The 15099-nt window shown below is 62.6% G+C and overlaps 2 protein-coding genes across 2 annotated transcripts; both read right to left on the reverse strand.

Annotated features, from left to right (window-relative positions):
* Window positions 1–1965: 1965 nt before the first annotated feature.
* LDBPK_322550 (hypothetical protein, conserved) lies at window positions 1966–2409 on the reverse strand (the record flags this gene model as incomplete). Its single annotated transcript, XM_003863620.1, has 1 exon — window positions 1966–2409. One exon carries the CDS (start codon window positions 2407–2409, stop codon window positions 1966–1968), a length of 444 nt encoding a protein of 147 aa, XP_003863668.1.
* Window positions 2410–6568: 4159 nt separating this feature from the next.
* Window positions 6569–14260, reverse strand: LDBPK_322560 (hypothetical protein, conserved; the record flags this gene model as incomplete). The annotated part of the gene is made up of 1 exon (XM_003863621.1): window positions 6569–14260. The coding sequence occupies one exon, from the start codon at window positions 14258–14260 to the stop codon at window positions 6569–6571; it is 7692 nt and encodes a 2563-aa protein (XP_003863669.1).
* Window positions 14261–15099: the final 839 nt, after the last annotated feature.

Here is a 15099-nt window from a genome sequence, read left to right on the forward strand (position 1 = left end):
CTCGGGCGTGTGACCCACCACCCACCCCCCGGCCCTCGCGCACTGCCTGCTGGTGTGCAGGGAGCCTGCGCCACGCCGAGGAGGATGCACCGCGTGGCGGCCGGCACGATGGGCGCGGGTCGGGGGTGGGTGGGTGGGGCCGCGTCTGAGGCAGGGGTCGTGCTGCGATGACTGGGTTGGCGCATTGCTGTGACGCGCGTGTCTAGCGCTGCTGCACACCACGCGAGGCGGGCCTGTGACGGGGCGCGTGCGGGCTCGAGTTGGGTTTGGGCTCCTGCTGTATGGTGTAGAGTCGACCTGTTGAGCAACGCCTTGAGGTGGATCGCGATCGGGTGCGTTGATTCTCGGGGGGGGGGGGAGGGTCCACCCCCCCATCCGCCCACCTTTAATGAGCGCGTTAATGCGCAGACGACGCACCAGCAGAGCCGAACAAGCAGAAAGCGAAAATGAGACGAAAAGGGCGAAAGGGCAGAGAGAACGGGCACTCGCGCGGCCAGCGCACTTCTCTAGGCAGGTGTCGGAGGCTGGTGCACGACTCGTGCACAAGAAGGCGATCACGCGGAGCTCGAGTCCCCTCTCATAGCTCGTTGGAGGGAGGGCGCAGATCCGTAGAGTGCCTCCAGCTCCTGTAGCTTGGACTGCAGCAGCCCCCACGTCACGCCCGTAGCGGGGTCGCACTGCACGAAATGGCACCCCGCGCGCTCGCATGCAACGCGATCGGCATCGGCGTCGCCTACGTGCACGTGCCTATGCACATCGACACCCGCATCGCACACACCGCCGCCGCTTCGGCACGCGGCGCGGTAGGAAGCGGCAATGTCGCGCACACCGGTCAGGATGCCTATGGGCGACGGCTTTGCGTAGCCCGTATCCCGAGCCGAGATGATCCGCGAAAGCAGTGGCGGCTCACCTCTTTCACCAGCCTCGAGCGCACCCAGCTGCATGAACACGCCCCGTATACGAGGATCCATGTTGGAAACTACGAATGGCGGCGCAGCCAGGAAGAGAACCGGAGACGCTGCGGCAGTGGAAGGAGAAACCACGTCCAAGTCAGACGCTGGCGTCGGCTCTACCAGGCCTGGCCGCACAGCGCTCTTGTCACGGCTCACCTGTACTTGGTTCCATTTACGCAGGCACTGCAATGTGCGGAGTCCTTCCGGGTACCAGCTATGGGCCTTGGTGGAGCTGAACTGATCAAACAGCACGTAGTCTTCAAACCGGCGCACTTCGTTGTGGTGGTCGCTCCACAGCTCCTCGATGCGCTGCACCACATCCGCGGCAGCGCCGTCATACAGCGTCGCACATGTATAGGTTTGCCTCAGAACGCGGGTCCAAAAAGAGCGCAGTTCCTCATCTGTGTCGCCGCCAATCGGCATCTCCTTTGGGTTGGCAGAACGAGTCCATGCTGCACGCTCCACCCGCACTTGGTCATGGATCGCCTTCAGCGCGAGTTCCTGCACCACCTCACAGGTGGCGTTTGGGCAGCTTGCGTGAAGGTCAATACCGTGTTCCAGCAGAAAGGATGCGTACGAGCTGCGGTACTGGTAGCCCAATCCACGCGTTATCTGAATAAGAGAGTCCAGCGCATCGAAGCTGACGGTGATGGGCAGTCGATGCATCATGGCTGCAGGATAGCACTGTGTCTCCCTCTCGGGTCCGCGCACAGGTGTCTGTATGCTCCGCGGGGAAGCCCTCTCCACATTCGAAACTCGGTGAGGGCAAGGGAGAGAGAGAGAGGCAGAGAGACGGGCCGCCAGCACGCCTGTACGCAGTGCACGCATGCAGAGGCATGAAACCGAGAACAAGGAGCTGGGCACACGCGTGCCCAACGGCGGGGGGTGAAGGAGAAAGAGAGAGGGGAAAGGAAGGAGTAGGAGGCGATAACGCGCACAAACCGTTTGCATTCGAGCGTGCGTGCATGCGAGAGAGAGAAAGAGGGGGCATCGCCTTGCAACGGAGGCGCGTTCATGCACACATGCGCATGTACCGATAAAAAAAATGCCGCCGTTTATCAACCGAAGCGGCGCGGCCCAATGGGAGCACCACCACGTAGCGGCACAAATACCGAAAGGACCACGTGCGCAAGCCCTCTCGCCGATCGGCAAGAGAAAAACAAAGAGAGAAGATGCAGAGAGGAAGGTAGGCTGTGCAACAGATGAGCATTTCCTCCTCACCACCAACACACGTGTGCCGCTGCTGCTGCCGCCGCCGCTCCCCCCCCCAATCCCGTGCAGACACACACGCTTTAAAAGAGCGTGCCGAGAAGCCCATCTCTGTCCATTGTGAGCACCGTCGATTGGATACACAGTCGCCCCATCTCCACCCGAGATCCCTCGGCAAGAGGAATCTTGCGTGGCGCAAGCAAGTACAGCCACCCCACCGGCTTCCCGAGGCTGTTCTGCTCGGCATCGCTCCAGTCTTCGTTGCCACCGCAGCACAGTGGCCACGCACCACACCGCTCGCGTAGCACTCTGAGGGCGGTCTGGTAGGCGCTCAAGAGCGTGGCGCCTTCCGCCACTGTTTGCCTGTCCTCCCCAGCCTTCACCGTCGAGTGGAGAGCTGCAGCAGCGCTGGGCATACCAGCAGACGGTACTAGCACTACACAGTGCGCTGTAAGCCCGGGCGCCGGCAGCGCGTGCGCGTAGTCGAAGCGCATCTGCACCGTGTCGAATGAGTAGCATATGCGAGAGCGGCGCTGCTTGCCACGGCGAGCCGGCATGCCGCCCACCACCTCGAACCGTCGAAGGCAAGTGGCATGCCGCTTTGCCGGTTGATTGCACTCTTGCTTGACAGGCACGGGCGCCGACCGCGCTGCCTCGCTAGCGGGCCTCTCGCTCACTGTGTCCACTAGTTCGTACTGAAGCAGCGAGATCTGGCTGCGTACGAGGTCTGGTGAAGGGCACACACGCACCCATACTCCAGTTGCCAAGGTGTACACTCACAGACATGGCGCCATCGGGCCTCCATCCTGAAAGCCGTCCATGTAGAAGAGTCGTCTTGTCGCCTGTTCGCCACGTTTGTGCTCATCGGGGGTGCTTTCACGCTGCACGTTGCACACGAGAATCCCTTTGGACTGCGCTCGCGGCACTGTACCGTATTGGGGCAGTTCCTCCAGCACCGCCTGCGGCAGCCAGAGACGATGGGGAGTGTGCATCAGCTGATGCGAGTAGCTCAAGTCGCCAAAACAGTACAGCACCTGATGTTCGTCGCCCGCCCTCGCCGTCCAGCGTGTGAGAGCGCCCCCCCCCTCGACAACCTCTTCCACGAGACGCCTTGGCGAAGACGACGCTCACATCGTCCACGGCGTCGCGGGGACGGCATCGCTCTTCGCCAACGCCGCGCAGAAGCGCTGGGGGAAGGGAAAAGAAATCTGCTGCGAGGCGCCCGTGCACACATCGTACATCATGTCCGTCGACGCCAGTGCGTTGCCATGAGCCCAGTAGCAGCCGCTGATCACGTAGAGGCGCTCCCTGCAGGAGACGAGATGGTGCCCGTGCCGCGAGCGTAGCGCCACCGGCGGCCGAATCATCTGCCACCGAAGCGGCCGCACTGTGTGCTTGCCGCGCACCTCGCGTGTGTCGGCCGGGACTGAAGGCGCCTCCTTGCCCATGTCATGACCAGCGTTGCGCCCCTTTGTGAGGTCTCGGAGGGCAGATTTGACGTAGCCAGTGCGAGTGCTGGGACTCAACCTCATGTGGCCGTGTGACGCGGCCGCTGACGGAGAGATGCAGGCGTGTTGTGTGCTGTGCGGTCGCCCGCCGCCAGCCTCACCTGGCGCAGCAGCTCAACAGTGATTGGTGGCACCACAACCTCGTTCACCGCATCGGCGACAACTCTGTCCGGTGCAGACGCGGCGGCGGCGTGGAGGTGCAACGGCTATCGCGCATCGGTGCCGCACCCGCTCCCTCTCCTTGAGGAGGAAGACAAGGACGGCGAGGTGTCGACCGAGCCACCCCTGCTCCGGTCGGCCGCGTTCTCCACCTCCTGTTCTCTCAAGTAACCTTCGTCATACTCAAGCCCGCGCTCGCTCGACTCCTCCGTCGTTTGAGAGAGGGCAAGGGGTCCGGAGGAAAACGCGCTAAAGCTCTCTCCCAGGATATCGCCGTCCTTATCCCCCTCTTTGGCGGCACAGTCCGGCCTCGAGGAGCGCCTGCCCTGGAAATTGCGCAGCGTCCCGCTGCACTCGCAAGGTGCCACTCCGCTGGCGATTTCGCACAGCCTGCGCAGCCTGCGCTGGCGGTGCGGCGCCAAAGCAACGTCGAAGACGTCTGTCCCACGGCGCTGATCTGCGCGGGGCACATGGCGCGCGATCGTCGTTACGGGCAGCACGAAGAGAGGGCAGCTAGATCCCTCGTGCCGCGCCACTTCAGCCAGCAGTTCGCTTGGCGGCCAGCCACCGAACTAAACAACGCCGCCCAGTGCGGCGCACCAGCATGCGGCGTGTCCGCTCCTTTTCACGGAGGTGCCGAATCCGTAGTCGACAGACAGCATTACACCTGGAAGCAAACCTGCTCAATCACGTGCAATGACAGTGCAGGCAGACAGGCAACAGAACCATTCGCGACGGCAATCAAGACAGCGAACGCAGCGAATCACAACAAAAGTGAAAACGCCGCGCAACGAGTGACGGAGCGATGCGTGCTCGCCAATTCGTCAGCGGCTCTTTGTGCCGGGATGCCTGCATGCGTGCGTGCGTGCGTGCGTGTGTGTGTGTGTGTGTGTGTGTGATATAAGGATCGACATACATGCAAATACATATATACATGTGTGTGTGTGTGTTCTGTATTTACCAGGCGACGATCACAACGAGCGTCAGATCGAGGTATGGAGCGATAAGCCCACCACCACCACCACTCCACCACGAAAACGAGAGAGGGGAAGGAGAGTGGGTGGAAAGGGGCAATGAGAAGGCAAGAGACCGCAGGGTAAGTCATGAGATGGATCTGCGGAAGGCCATCGACAAAAGAGAAGGGGAATGCTGATGCGCAAGCGAGTCCCGCCGGCACGTTCTCCCTTGAACCCTTGGTTCACGATTGAGGGACCCCACATCAGCACACGCACGTCTAAGAAGACGGCCCGAGTAGGCCGACCCGAAAGAGGAGATGAGAATACAGCGCTCGCTGGAGAGCAATACCGCGCCGCATCCCCCGTTCGACCGTGCCGTACCTGAAGTGTGGCAGAGACAACGGCCACGACGAGCATGCGCCCTACTCGTTGGCGCGCAAAGCTTTGCGCCCCCAGTGCCTTGCCGCTTGGATTACACCGGTGCTGTTCACGGCCTCCCCCCCTCCTCCGAACGCCACCCCGGCGAGTGGCTCTGGATTCGCCGATACTCTATGAGCAAGCGGGGCGGCGGAGGAGCAAAGGAGGCGGACAGAGAGGCGGGGTAGGCGATGGGGATAGATGGGGGGGGGGGCGGGCGGGCAAGACTTGATGGACGGTGAGGGAGCACAGAGAGGGGAAGTGAAAAAAAAAAAAGGGTGGCAACACAAGACTCGAGTAGAAACACAAGGAGCACAAGCACGCCGACGCACAGACACACAAAAACGCACTGATGGGCGTACATGGAGAACGGAATAGACAAGCACCCCATGCAGACAGCAGCAGCAAGGCGCGACGAGCACAAACATACAAGGAAGCGAGGGACCGCCTGCTGGAGAATGCGCATGACTCACACGCAAAACAGGGAGGGGGAGCAAGTGAACGAGGAAGGGTCAAGCCTATCAGCCTCAAGGCGCAGAGAAAAAAGAGGGTTGGGCCACAGATTGGGGAGAGAAGAGAGAGAGACACACCGCACGAGGGAGAAGAATGGTGAGTGGGATGTCTGCTGCGGCACCCGAAACAGCAGCCGCCAACGCCCAAGACACACACATACACGCCTCTCCGTTTCAGTTCTGCACCACGCGAGGAGCTCACACACGCGCAGGCAAGCACGCGCACGTATGCTGTGTGCCTATCTAGAGAATGGGAGAGGGAAGCAGAGGGGAGTGCAAGACGATCAAAAATGGAAAAAAAAGAGGGCGTGACACAGGCACGGCGAGACGACGACGAGAGAGAGAGGCGGAGAGGGCGACAGCAAGCGAGGCTGCCGAAGAGACAAGATGGCCGGTCAGCCATCTCCGTGGAGGCGAAAGAGGAAAACACACAAAGTAAAAGAGAGAAAAGCGAGACACACACGGGTGTCGCAGTGTGATGCACAGCGTGCGCACGTTAGGGAGAAGCCCGGTGGTTCGACGGAGAGAAGGTGGGTAGAAGGAAAAAAGGAGCATTGGGAGACAACGAGCCGGGGAGGTGGTGAAGTGTGCTCGGGTGCGCACTCGATGGAGATGGGGCCTGAACCCGAAGAAGGCTGCTCAGGGATGGGCAAAAGAGATGGGTGCCGGCGACAGCGGGACGCCGATGCACTGGAAAGCGTTTCGTATGCGAGGAGACTGCATATGGAGAGAAGACGGGTAGAGAATCGAGCTGTCATCACCGGCATCTGCGCTTCGAGGGAAGAGGAGGTTCCCTCCGCGCCCCTCCAAGTGCCGACGCCTTGGCTTGCGCCCCTCCTTCCCTTCCCTGCAGCTTACCATAGCAGGTGCAGCTGGCGCCGCATCCGAGCCGCTACACAATCTCTCCACGCCTGCTGAATCACTCCCGCCGCCTCCTCCTGTACGATTTGATCGCGGATATACCGCCGCTGCGCCTCGTCCGTCTCCATGTCGCTCCAAGTAGACTCGTTCGTGCCGAGCCGCTGCTGCTGTGGTCGTGGCTTGTGAAAAGGCGCTGGTAGATGAGGTGGGAGAAGATGACCTGCAGAGACCTCGTGCGAGGCCACCGCGGTGCCGTGGGCGCCTCCACTCTTGAGACGCGCCTTTTCGTGCGCACCCGCCATGCCATCTTTCAACGCATTGACAGGATGGTTAGTGCCGACTTCGAGCGCCGTCTCTCCCTCCGTGGTCGCAAGAGCATCTCCCTTGCCAGGAGGCGTCGCCTCGTCGGCGTCACCTCCGTGTACACAGCCGAGCAGGTCACCTTCGCGGTCCAGAGGGCAATTCCGTGGTGACAACAGACCCGCAGCTCTTTCCCCAGCCTCTGGCAGTGCCGCCGGCGACTCTGGTCGAGGAGATAGAGGCAGGGGCACAGCAGTCGACGGTTTCGTCTCCCACTCCGCTGCACGCCCTGATCCTCTGGGCGCTTCTACTGGTGCCACAGCCACCGACGCTGCTATTGGGGCAAAAACCGCTGACGAGCAAGGAGGCTTGGAAGGGTCCAGGAGCTCCGGTGTATTGGGTGCGCTCGTCGTGCACGGGGGCGGGGTGTCCATGTTCTCAATAATGTCGGTTTCGTGAGTGGACAAGAGATCCTGCCGTGCCCTTTGCAGCCGCTTCACATCCTTGTCCTCCGCCTGCGCGACGTCCTCGTTCGCCGTCACCGGCGCCTCGCTGGGCGCCGCGACATTCACCGATGCGGAAGGTAGCGGTGATCGATCATGCATTATCGCCGAGGACGGGGCCATCGTTGACCCCGGCGCTATCGACTTCGCCAGCTCGACTGCCTCCGGTTTCACCGGCGATTCGCCGTCGCCTAGTCGGAGGTCGTTGCCGTCGTGAATGCTTCTCGAGGAGCTCCCCCGGAGTTGCGTGATCTGGGTCGTGGTGGAGCCGATGGATGCAGCGCGGCGGTCCACAGTCTCATCCTCAGCCGTCGCATACGCCATCATTGCCGCTGCGCAGCAGTACCCTTCCTTGGAGCAGAGCGAACCGTCGGAAGAGCCGGAGGTGCGGCCGCCGCCCGCCACGCGCAGCAGCACCGGCTTTGCCGCCCCGTCCTCTACCGTATCCGTATCTAGAGTCGCCGCGGGCTGCTCCTGAGTCCGCGTAGGGGATCGAATGCGCTCAAAAGCGTCACCACTGCGGAAACTAAAGTTGACGTTCGTCAGCTCCATCGGCGCGGATGCTGCAAGCTGGTGCGGTGCGAAGACGAATATGCGACCACGTCGAGGCGGCAGTGTCGCCAGAGGCTGCGGGGCCACAACGGCCTCCTCTGGAGATGGGCCTTCCTTTATCGCCGCGCTCACCTCTGCACTTCGCTCCTCTGCTGTCGCCCTAGCGTTGGCAAAGTCTTCGGACCACTGTAGGTCTGCACCTTCGTTGCGTGGTGGTCTCTCTGCACTCGTCGTCGTGGGAGAATCACCGCGACGGGATTCCCCGCTCCTCGATGTCGGCGAGAACAAAGTCGCGGCGTGGCTCGACTGATGTGCGTGACCGTCGTTATCCGCAGGAGGTGTCAGCTGCGCTTCAGCCTCCCCACCTGGGAAAGCTACGGTAACGGCAAGAGCATCCGTGGCATCGTTCACCTTCTCTGTCCACGGCACAGCTTCACCGCAGCCAGCTGCTTCGCGGCCGCTGGAAGCAGCTCGTCCCCCGGAGGCAGCGCTCGCCTCGGGCGCAGCCGAGCTGCCCTTGTCCCAGGCGCTGCCCCACTCCCCCTCCGTCTCCTGGTGCAGCGCCTCACTCGCTGGCCCGTTGTCGCCTTCCACCTCAGGATCGCCCGTGCACGCCGAAGCGCTGCTGCCCACCTTTTGCGGTGCTTCGTGCGCGTATGCGGCAAACCGAACAGAGGTGGCCGAGATGGATGCACGCATCGATGACCCGCCAGGCGGAGCAGTGTCTTCCACGCTGCTCGGGCAAACGTTCTCTGCGCACGCAGAGAAAGCAGAGGGCGGAGTTGGGGAATCCGAAAGGGCCGCTTTTCGGGCCGCTGTCCTGTCACTCACGTCGTCCTCGCCGCTTCTGTCTGAGAGTGTCGCGTGCGCGGCTGCACAAAAAAAGTTACTGGCCTCCGCTTCGCCAGCCGCGCCGAGTTCGGCATTGCATGATCCGTCCACCTGGTCTGCGCGCTGGCTTGTCCCTTGCGGTGCTTGCGAGACCGGTGAGTGCGACGAGTTCGACAGCGCCGCAGGAGCAGGCACGGCTTTCAGCCCCCTCTCTCTCGCCTCTGCGTCCCGTGGTGACTGAAACGGTGCCCTCGTACCTCTGCGCGCGGCCCACGAAGTTGGCGACAGAGAAGACAGCTTCGGCATGTCGCCGTAGTCGTTTGCAGCAGACGCAAAGGCCTCCGCGACGGTGGCAACGGAGCTCGCAACTTTGTTCAGCGTCGTCGAATGGCGCGCTGAAAGCGAGCCAGCCACTGCCGCCTCAGCACAGGCGAGTTCCGCTTGCTCTGCCCGGAGAACTTTATCGGCAGGCGCCCGAAAACGTGACGCGGTCCTCTGCGCCGCCGTGCCTCTCCCTTGCGCTTCGCACACGAGATGCTGATCTTCCTTGTGAGCACGCATCTCCAGGGATGCCACCACGCTGTCTTTCCCATCACCCGCATTCAGCTGCGGCAGTGCACTGAGGCTGTCAGCCTTCGCCTCCTCGGGCACCGAGGCGCGTGTCCCTAACACTAGAGCGTTGCCTGGTGCGTCCTCACGCTCCTCAGCCAGCATCGTCATCGCGTCGCCCTCACCCTTCCCCGAGGTATTATGAGCGTTCGTCTTCGATGTGCTCACCGACGCATCACCACAGCAGCGATCCCCTTCCCTACCTAACAAGACGTCTGCCGACACCGGCATGCGGCCGCGCCGTCCCGAGTCGGGCGGTTCTACTTTGAGCATCATCTCGTCGTCGACCACACCTGGCTCGTGGAGGCAATATATCTCTCCCTCGTTTTTCTCGTGGCGGATCGCAAAAGACGCTGACGCAACTGCCATCACTGCACCAGAATCGTATGTAACCACATACTCGCGTGTGGCGGTTGGGGCAGCAGCGTCGGCACTATCTCCGGCACCGTGGAAACCCTCGCTGTGAAAACGGTCAGGGCTCCTGGAGCCGGAAGGCGCCCTGGCAGCCGAGCCACTACTTGCCTCCCCGTCGTCGCTCTCGTAGGGGATGACTGACTTTCTCCGCTTGATGAGCGCGTCTACCGCCACGTGTCCGCCGTCCTCACCGCCCAGGCTGCCTCTGCTTGCGTGCTGGCCCGCAGAGACGCCGTCCCTGGCAGGACCGTTTGGCCACTCATGCTCTGCCGCGGCGAGATCTACACAGACGTCCTCGCCGTAATGACGCGCATCCGCAACGATGTCCTCTTTGCCTGCCACCGCTGCCTCTGCGTGTAAGTCACCGCTTTCTACACACGGTGCGCGCCCCACAGCCGCCCAAGAAGGTGATGATGCAGACAAGGACGGCTGAGTTGCCGGCTTACTTCCCAGCACGCTGCCTACAGTGCCCGACACGAGAGCACCGGGGACATCCACGCTGTACGGCTGTGAAGCTTGGAGCTCCGCCCGCCGCACCACTAGTGCGGCCGCCGATTTCGGTGGCAGCGAGAGCGGTTGCGCGTCACGCGATGTGCCGTCGCCGTCAAGCATCGTCCCCTTCTCCACCTCAACGGCGTGGCTGGGCAACTCGGACTTCAGAGTCGGCGCCTCTGCCGGGCACGACCGTTGAGGCGATTCTATGGTGTCTCTCCCCCCATGTGTGTACTTGCCGCGGTCCCTCTCCCCCTCTGTGTCTAACAAGGTCCGGTGGCGGCAGCGAGGACGCAGAAAGGCCTGCAGCACGGTCACGCACCATGTCAAGTCGCCGGGAATTCGAGGGGACGGCGTGAGTTCGGGCAGCTGGCGCGCGGCTGACGGGGCCGATGCGGCGAGGTCCGAAACGCCAGCGCCAGCACTGCCTTTCTGCGGTGTCGCAGCAGCTCCGCTTCTCTGCCCTGGTGGGTCGGCGGCAGCTTTCTGCATGCTCTCGACGGTAAGCGCATCAGGGAAGACGGGCTCACTGTGTCGATGATGTGGTAGCGACTTTGGTGTCTCTGGCTCGGTCTCGAAAAGCAGGCCGTGCGCCACAAAAGACTCTGTCAATGTGCTATTCGCCTGGGGCGGTTCGCGAGGCGGTGAAGGATGATGCTGAGGGGCACTACGCGTGTGCGCATCGTAGGGGGTGAACGATGCCCGGGGCGGCAGATGTGCAGTCGTGTCCATCTCTGGCTCTCCTGCGTTGCTTCGCAACAGGGAGGCAGAGGTGCAACGCATTAATGGGCCAGACGCGGCTGGCCCAGCGCGCCCAGTCGACGTGCGGTATTCAGTGCGTCGGCCAGGCGGCGGGATCGGCACGCGCATTGATGGATCCCAGGATGCTCTCTTGCCGCCGTGCTGCTGCTGCTCTCTCGTCTCCGGTGATGGATGTGACAGGGATGTGTGGTTCTGCTCCGAAGAAGCGGTGGCGTGGTTAGTGGCGCTGGGTCGATGTCGAAGCAATGATGCAGGCGGTCGGCGTGGGGCATACAAGGAGTGCAGCACGGCGTTTGCGCTGCTGGGGCGGCGACGCGGCTGTGAACTCATCGAATTCCGCAGCGCAAAAGCGCTGGCGGAGGGCCAGAGAAACGGCGCCTCGTGCGGGGTGGGGAAGCTCTCACGATAAAACGCACGAGAAGGGCCGCGCGGGCACCTACCGACCACCTCCACATTGCGCGGTAGCACTGATGTCACTACAGTACTCTGCAGCGGGGATGTGAAGTCTTTCGGAATGGGCACGGCTGCAGACAACACCGCTGGAGACCGCTGAGGACGCTGGTGCGTACGCGCGCGGTGCTTGCTCGGGGAGCGGGTATTGTGCGAAGGGTACGACCCCGCTGGCACAGCCCCGCTACTGGAGGCCGAGGAGATGCGCAGCGGGTGACGGTAGAGCTCCACCTCGACCTCCTCTCGCCGCCAGCGTGTCTTCATGGTCGCCATGTACTGCTTCAACAGCTGTGCACGCTGCTGCTCCTCCGTGGCGAGGCGAGGAATGGCGAGGAGCCAGCGATGCGCCTGCTGATACTGCTGATAAGCTTCCTTGTAGAAGCCCATCTCATCCAGCCATCTCGCATGTGTCTGCTTCACGTACGACAAGAAGCATACGCTCTCGCGCCACTGTAGCCACATGCACATGAGCGCCTTTTCCTCCTCTCCTTCGGTGGTCGCCGCTGCATCGCTGTAACGGTGACCCTCTGCCGATGCGTTTGCAGCCGCGGCGATCCCGTCGCGGTTGTCCTCACCGCCCCTGCTCGCAGCACGCGCGCCATCTGGGAAGTCCCTTGCCTGGAACGCGCGCCCCTGTGTCAGCCGCCGCCGCATCTGCGTTGCCTTGTCCTTCGCCTGGAACACTTGCCGCTCCACCGCCTCCTCCGCCATCTCGGCGTATCGCAGCGCCTCGGTCAGCTGCCGAAGGCCATGCTGCGTCTGCGCCATGTTAAAATATGTGATGCCGATTCCAGGTGCCTGAAGCTCTTCCTCCAGGGCCGCCGACCGGGCGAAGAGTGCGCTTGCCAGCGTGTACTCCCCCAGCTTGAAGTGGTAGACGCCGAGGTTGTGCTCCACAGCGGCCACGGCCTTGAGTCGCCGCGGTTCCTGCGACGGGGAGAAAAAGGGGGCGCTGATGCTGAACACATTGTCGCTGCTGATGTGGTTGATATTGGCACCGCTGTCGCTGGATGTGAACATTGTCGGGCTCTTACGGTCGTGGCTCCTGGCCTGTGACGACGCGGCAGTCGGCCGCTGCAGCGGGGTTGTGTCACGGCCATCGCGAGGTTCATTACGCCCTCCCGCCGCGCCGTTGATCGAGGGGGCCTCGAGCTCTACAGGATCTGGCAGATAGCGGAATACCCGACCGGCACCCTTGCGCAGCAGCCTGCCCGCCCGCTGCAGAAGCTGCAGGGCCGCAGAATATTGCCCTTGATTCATCCACTCCAGCGCGTGGCGGTTCGCAAGCTCTACAAAGTGCAGAGCTGTAGACACCGTCGCGTCCTCGGCCTCCTCGAGTTGCCCAACCAGAAGCTCGCGATGCTCTTCGCTGTCTGCGCCGCTGCTCGTCAGGGTGGTGCCCGTGTCGGCTGCCGACCTCGCGGCTAGATGCGCGTCCAGAACCATGACCTGCCGCATTAGCGTGAAAACAAGCCCCAGCTGCGCATCCAGCTGCTGCTCGAGCTCGCTTGCCTGCGCGTCGAAGGCCTGCTGGGCACGTGCATGACGCACATCCTGGCTCACGCGACTGATGTGACCAGTGCTGGCTACATGAGCGATACCTTCAGAGGCGCGTGTGATTGGCGGATGCGGCAGCTGCTGGTGCGCTGGCATGCTGCGCAGAAACGACTCACTCGCCCTGCCAAGCGTAGAGGTGGCATCTGGCGCCAGCGGCGGTGTCGAGAACGATGGCATCCGACGTCCGCGCTGCGAAGACGCTGCCCCTGACGACGGTCGCTCCAGGCTCTGCGACGTGCGTGCTTGAGCATGCGCTGTGCGCGTCGGCAGCTGGCCTGGGCAAAACGCGGCACCCTGCACTCTAGCGCCAGAGTCCGAGCAGCGCAGCGAGGACGACGAAGGCGGGGCACTACCTCGGTCTCCGAAACCGTCGCCCTCGGAAACAGTGCCGTCGCACTGTGCAGCGGCGCTGCACGCGGGACCTAAAGCCTGTTGCTGCAACAGGGCACTCAGATGCGAGCGTAGCTCGGCAACATCGCTGTGGCGCGTCTGCGCGAAGGTCGTCGCGGGGGAAATCGACGAAGAAGGCGGCCGCCGAGTGCCTTCCGTGCGCGCCGGCAGCGACGCCGACGAAAGGGATGGCGTGGACAGTGTGATCACGGCGGCAGCGGCGGCGAATGTTTTCGTGCCGCCGCTGTCGACGGTGGGCCGAAACACGTCTACGTTCTCGCTGTGGGGACGACGACGCTCTTCCCCCGCCACCACGCCGTGCTGATGCACGGGTGTGTCCCCTGCATGGATCGACGAGATAGGGCTACCTTGTAGCCAGCAGGTGTAGGCTCTGTCGTGCTTATTGAAAGGCAAAGCCACGTCGCGGTTGCTGGCAGGAGCGGAGGCCGGGCCAGCCACGACATCGTCTATGTGCCCGTAGGTTCTAAAGTTTTGCATGGCAAGACTGCTCTGGTCGGAACTTAAGCTGCTTGGTGGTCGATGGGCGCCTTGCGCCGGGAGCGGCGGGCGAGCAGCACCAGCGCAAGAAGCGCCGGTCGTGGCGTGGGTGTCCAGTGTGCGGTTCACCGGCTGTGCAGTGGGGCGTAGGGGAGTGTTGCTGCCTTTGGTAGGTACAGGGCACTCAAACTCATCCATACGGTCCATCATAGAGACATAAGAGGAGGCCGTTCCACAGGACGGCGAGAAGGCGTAGCAGCCATCTGCGGCATCCTTTGGTGGGGCGTTAGGCGTTCCATCGAGTGCGTCAGATGAACTATACTGCATCCCGGTCTTGGAGACACCGCTCGCCGTGCCCTCATGCGCTCCCTAAACGCGAAGGCAGAGGTGCGGATGTCGGACAGACAACGTTCGCAAGGCGTATGCTAACGAGAAAGGTGAGGAAAAGCGCCGCGCATAACGACCACCACTGAGCGGTGGCAGAAAGGCTCGATGCCCTCTCCCTCTCTGCGCCGGCCGTGCGGATGCACGCAGGCAACGGCCTCCTCAGTTTTACGCGCGCACTGCTAGAGAGGTGAATGCCTTATCCGTCTCCCCGCGCACCGGGCTCACACGCACGACTTCGCTCTCGATTATGTCTTTCGGTTGGTTGTGGCTGTTGTCGTCACCTTTCCACCCCTCTCCTGCTTCGCGCGAAGGGAAAGGAGTGGTCGTTCAAGGACGAGTTTAAACACAGAATAAGAGGTGGCCGCCGCGGGGCGTTCGCCCGGCCGGTGACGAGAGGCAGAGTGGAAGAGGGAATGGCAGAAATTAGTGCAAGGCAGAACGAAGAAAAAAGGAAGAGAAAATACACACGCACGGCCGCGAGCATACGTGCGCGCTACACGCAGACACATGTGTGCACACGCACACACTGCTGGCAGCTAACTGCCCGGCCTATCCAAGGAAAGGAGGTTTTTCGTGCCGTTTTTTCTTTCGGTTCCAACGTGTCCGTTTCTCTGTCATACAACAGGAGTCCAAACCCAACTCGAGCCCGCACGCGCCCCGTCACAGGCCCGCCTCGCGTGGTGTGCAGCAGCGCTAGACACGCGCGTCACAGCAATGCGCCAACCCAGTCATCGCAGCACGACCCCTGCCTCAGACGCGGCCCCACCCACCCACCCCCG

This window comes from Leishmania donovani, chromosome 32 (genome assembly GCF_000227135.1).
Source record: "Leishmania donovani BPK282A1 complete genome, chromosome 32".
In the NCBI taxonomy this organism is placed as follows: domain Eukaryota; phylum Euglenozoa; class Kinetoplastea; order Trypanosomatida; family Trypanosomatidae; genus Leishmania; species Leishmania donovani.